The sequence below is a fragment of the Octodon degus genome, unplaced genomic scaffold, assembly GCF_000260255.1.
Source record: "Octodon degus isolate 3935 unplaced genomic scaffold, OctDeg1.0 scaffold00072, whole genome shotgun sequence".
Classification (NCBI taxonomy): Eukaryota; Metazoa; Chordata; class Mammalia; order Rodentia; family Octodontidae; genus Octodon; species Octodon degus.
Window position 1 is genome coordinate 8,991,250 of NW_004524648.1, and position 5,610 is coordinate 8,996,859.

A 5,610-nucleotide genomic window follows, 5' to 3' on the forward strand; every position below is an offset into this window, starting at 1 on the left:
TATATAGTTGCATTCTCTTAATGAATAGAATGATTTGTTCTAATGGTGTTTGTAAGTAGGATCAAAAGTCCACTTCTTGTACAGCAATTAACCACTAAGAAGAATATATGCAGAGTATTATTTCTTGAAACTGTACTTTCAATTTGATTTGAAACTGTCTCATTGCTTTATGTTTATCAATAAAACTTTGAAAAGAAAAAAAACAAAATAAAATAACATAAATTTAACACATTTAGAACGTACTGTGTTTGTTAAGCAGACATTTGCATTGAAGGAAATGGGATGTTCATCCTGGTAGTTGTCTGGCTGGCTCTTACCATGGGCGTGCTGATCAGATCACTTAAGAGGCAAGGGGAAGGGTGTGTGCATGTGTGTTTGCAAGTGTAGTGTGCTGTGGAGCCAACAGAAGTAGGGGAAGTACAGGATAGGAGAGCACAATGTGAAAACACTCATTTCCTTCACAAGGGGCACACGATCGAATCTCAGCACGACAGATTACTCACCTGATAGAAAGAATGAAAGCTTCTTTCTCCTGGCTGTTGCACAATCACTCGAGACTAAGAAAAATACATATTAAAATGATTTATCTAAAATTGTACCCACAAAATAAAATGGAAGCTGCATTATTAGTGTTTTTTAAAATCTACATGCAGTACATATTTTAAATAGCTTAAAGAGTCTACATGGTACTCACCTAAGACCAGGCCTTCTAGAGTTTTCTTGGCATGTTTTTTTTACTAATTCATTTTATTGTTTAAAACAGAGTCGGGGGCTGGGGAGATGGCTCAGTGGAATAAACACTTCCCTGGCAAGCACCAGGGCCTGAGTTCAATCCCCAGTTCCGCCAAAACAAACAAACAAACAAACAAACAAACAAACAAACAAAACCCCACAGAGTCACTAAACTTTCTGAAGACTGGAGGCTTTTTTTGTTTGCTTGTTTTTGTTTTTTTTTTAAACTAGAGACTTGAGATGGTTCTTTGTAAGGCACAGGGCCTGAAGTGGGGAATATGTTGAATATTCTCAACATTCCTTTCCCTGAGGGCTTCCAACATTTCAAAGAGCCATGTCTTATATCCTATAATAAAGTCAGTTGGGCAAGTTCAGTCCCAAGGGACCCTTGCCTTAGATGGTTCCAAAAGCCTACTATTAAGAGAGGGCTCAAAACGTGTTCACAGAGGATCGTTTGATGGAATATGTAAATACAGTGATGCCATGAGAAATTCTGGGGGGGAAAAAGGTGGCTAATAATTGGCATTTTCTGTCCTTTTTCACCTGACTATCATAAGGAATCCTTAAGAATCTGATCTTAATAGAACAAGTGAAAATAGGGATTATTTTGTATTATAATGCCATAAAAAATGGTTTGGAGTAACTGGACCAGGCAAGCCTTTGACGGAGAAGGAACTGTCGGCTGAGGTCAGAGCACAACTCAAGGTGTAGAGTTTACCCATCAAACACAAGCTAAACCATGAAAATCAGGGGAATGAATGCCACGTGTCCTTGCTGTCAGGTGTAGTGATAATCAAGGTTAGCTAGGACACAATCCCTCGGGCAGTCCCAAGGAGAAAATTATTTTAATTGAACTTTTCTAGAAACCAGGCCTAACATTCACATGGGCAGATATGGAAGTATTTTAAGTTTTCACTGATCAAATATGGTTATGTTTCATAATTAGGAGATAAGACCATAAAATACATATATGATGCTACGAAACAGGGAACAAAGAGAATCTAGAAACTTCAAATCAATTGAAATTACAATGAATGGACAATGATGATGGAGAGAAAGACTAGACCTAATTAGTCCTAGATTAGCTTTTGTTTAAACCTTACCCAGAAGTTGACACACACTCATATCCTTGCCCCCCTCCATACGCACCCCGAAGTCCATGCCTAGAAAGTCAGTAACTTAATACTGTAAATGCTAATATAACAACACAAAGGGCACTATCTTACCACGGAAAGCTAATTGGAGGATGAATAGGATTACAAGCTAGTTTAAAGAAAGAAATGAGATTCTACATATTTAATCAAGTATTTTCTAAGCATTCAGCACATAAATATTATCCTCAGAAATTAAGCACATTTTACCTTCTCCAATAAGTAGTTATTGATATGCCCACCAATAGGATCTCCTTTGAAGTCAAAGTTGATATCCATATATTTTCCAAATCTGCTTGAGTTGTCGTTACGATTGGTTTTGGCATTTCCAAAAGCTTCCAAAACACAGTTGGACTTAAGCAACATATTCTTCACTCTTTAATACAGATACATAAGGGTCACTATAAAGGCTTCAGAGATGAGGACTTTAAAAAAAAACCTGGATTTTGCTATAACAAACGTAAACAATTATACAAAGATGCTGACTGCAGTATTGTTTCAATATTAAAAAATACAAACCACCAAAGTGGTAACCAGTGGGGACAGAAAAAAATATTTTGTTTTCCAATACAGTGAAATTCTATAAAAATGTTAAAAAGAAAATACATTATATAGAACAACATAGGAAGATGTTTAGAATATGTTGATGGATATGAAAATAGTATGTGTGGCAGGCTTTTTATGTGTGCATACATGCATCTGAGTGTCTTGTACATACGTGAAAACTTGGAGGGAACAGCACATGGCTCCGTGGTTATCTAGGTGAGAAACTGATGCAATGGTGAGAGGCCATGGTAGGATTTCAGGGAATTTTTACCTTTGATTTAATTCTGTAATGTTTTAGTTTTTCTTTGAAGTAAACGCATTTTATTTACATAAAACACATTTAAAAAGAACAGGTGATTAAGACAAAACATTTAAAAGTACTTGCTTATCAAGTTTAGAATGGTGAAATATTATTGCATTTAGTTATGCATCATAAATTTAGTCTTTACTAATTTGAGAATTGTTCATTATTTTCTTTGAAGCGGTATGTGATATCTCCTTTGTACCAGTCACTTAATGCACTCTTATTTCAATGGATGTTACCATCTTGTAGAGAAGTTCCTCCCAGTGGACACATCCTAACTTCATGCTTTTCCTTATGTCCTTATTTTTATTTCACTGAGAGAATCCTCTCACGAGTCATCTGCAAATTAACTGTGGCTTCTAAAATAAGTAACCTGATATAGCAGATCTAGTTCTTCCAATACACACCACAAAGTCCTTTATCTCCTCATGATTGGAAGTACTGTATGCTTTTAAAATCTGGTGTGGGGAGGCACTGCTTGCTTGCTCAAAAAGGAAGCTAGGACGAGCCATCATGATACTCCTATGAAAGACTAGTAAATTTACATATGCCTTACTGTACTGGACTGTACCAGAATTAAAATCAGTTTTCTGCTACTCTTCCCAAGCTCCTGATGAATTAAGAAACTTGATCAAATGTTTGTCCCTGTCCAATTAGACTGCAAAGTCAGAATCAGAAGTGGGGATATGTCAAAAACAATTGTTCCAGCAATTCTGTCCAACTCTGATGAAAAGAGAAAGCCCACACAGGGTTCTTGAGTATAAATTCTCTTCTTTCACATCAGCCTAGTATCTTGTCTTTCTGTTCACAAAACAGAAGGCAGTGATGTGGACATGAGGTATAATTCTGCAGTAAATTAATATTCAGCTTCAAAGCAGCCAATCAGAAAACATTTTCTTTTCAAAAAAGCTACATCACGTGACTCATCCACATGGCTGACACTGACAAAGAATCTACAATCTGAGGTACAGGATCTCAGGATAAATCCTGAGGGGATTTCACTGACCTTATCAGACCCAAAAGCTACTAAAACTCTTGTTGCATAGGTCCTGCTTTACCTTGGTCTTAATCATCCAGAAGAAAAGTATAAAAATGAAATATAAGAAGTAAAGCCATGCTGCTATGTTGAGCTGTGGGGGACTCAGGTCAACAATTTCTGACATTGCCAGTCAAGTGGAAGACCCAATACTATTATGGTCTACTGAACTCTTTTAGATTATTTTGCTGAGTTAACACACCTACAATATTCAAATAACGGAACTTAACAAAAAAAGGGTATACAGATGAATGTCCATTTTGTATCTGTGTATTCAAAGTGGTTAGGATAGATATATAGTTACATTCTCTTAATGAATAGAGTGATTTGTTCTAATGGTGTTTGTAGATAGGATATCATGTCTGCATCTTGTGCAGCAATTAACCACTGGGAGGAATGTATGCAATGTGTTAATTATTGAAACTGTCCTACCAATTTGATTTGAAACTGTCTCACTGCTATTTGTTTATCAATAAAATTATGGAAAAAATAAATAAAAACAAACAAACAAAAAAGCTACATCACATAAAGAAAAAACTAAGTCATATTGGTTGTGGTGGATTGACAACTGTGGGCAGCTTGTGACACCGAGATGAACTGAAGCATCAGGTGTTGGATGTGGAGGGTCCACCCAAGGATCACTCCAACAAAATAAAAAGAACTGGAGAAGAAGAGGTGTTGTTAGGGGACTGCTGGCTCTCCTGGAGAAGCTTATTATGCTGGCTTTCCTGATATGAACTCGGCTGTTCTTATTTGTCAGAGAAGCTCAGTACCTTGTTGCTGAATGGCTGTGGTGCTCTTGTGGGGAGCTCTGGTCCTTACTTTAAGTGTCGCTTCCTGGCTCCAATGCAGACCCATTAGCCTTGTAGCACAGATCTTTCATCCCACCAGCCCAGACTTTCTAGTTTCCACCACTGATTGTTGGGCCTCCCTAGCACAGATCGGTGAAACAGACTTGCTTGAGGCATTGTGTGGGCTCTAGCCCTCCAGCTGGACTCCTATAGGACACTTCTGTGGGATTCTGGCTCTCAGCTGGATTCTTTGGGTTTTTAGTGTGTGGACAGATTTCCTGTACTCTTTGGTATATGACTCTTTGGGTGACTATTCTAAAATAATCCTATAAATTATGTGTCCTGTATTGTTTTCCTTGCTACAAACTCTGGCTACAACACTGGTTTATGGCCAAATGCTTTAAAATCAGTTCATTTATTCCTTGTATATTTATTAAGCAAAACTGCCTATATGCTAAAATTGCCTAAACCTGGGGCCCCAGATGGGCATGGGTTAGGACACACCAACACTCTGAGAGCCTGAGGTAGGAGGCTTACAAACTCAAGTGTGAGATCCTGGCTCAAAATAAAAATAATTTACAAAGGCCAGGGATATAACTTGATGTGAAAGCCCTGAGTTCATTGCCAGTACTGAAAAAAGCGTGGAGGCCAGATGGTACAGACCAGCTTTACTGCTCTTCGTACCATGAGCAGCGACCTCGGATGGCACAAGACCCTTTTAGAAGAGAATCTTACTGCAGCTGCCCCCAGCAGTGGGTTCTGGTTGTAAACGATGGGAAGGCATGGGTCTGCCTTCCACAGTCCTGCTTCATTCACAATATAATTTAGAAAACAAAGAGCAAGGAATCTAGCTCAAACAATAAAACCTCCCAGTATAAATTATAACAGTTCTGCTGACCAGTTATAAAACTAGAATGAGGGTAATTTTAATTGGTCCAGAGTAGTCTCTTAAAAAAATAATTATGCAAAGCTGGGGAGACAGCTCAGTGGAATAAGTGCTTGCCTGGCAAGCACAAGGTCCCGAGTTCGATCCCTGGTACCACCAAAAAA

The 5,610-nt window shown here is 38.1% G+C and overlaps 1 protein-coding gene across 1 annotated transcript in view; it reads right to left on the minus strand.

The window, feature by feature from the left end:
- The window catches only part of Myo1d (myosin ID), a 269,339-nt gene extending 267,080 nt beyond the window's left edge, over window positions 1–2,259 (minus strand). The window contains exons 1-2 of the mRNA XM_023719899.1: window positions 2,094–2,259; window positions 504–557 (exon numbers count right to left, since the gene is read on the minus strand). Of these exons, the coding sequence (XP_023575667.1) occupies window positions 504–557; window positions 2,094–2,249 (210 nt within the window). The 5' untranslated portion in view covers window positions 2,250–2,259. The remainder of the gene's footprint in view (window positions 1–503; window positions 558–2,093) is intronic.
- Between the last annotated feature and the right edge of the window lie 3,351 nt (window positions 2,260–5,610).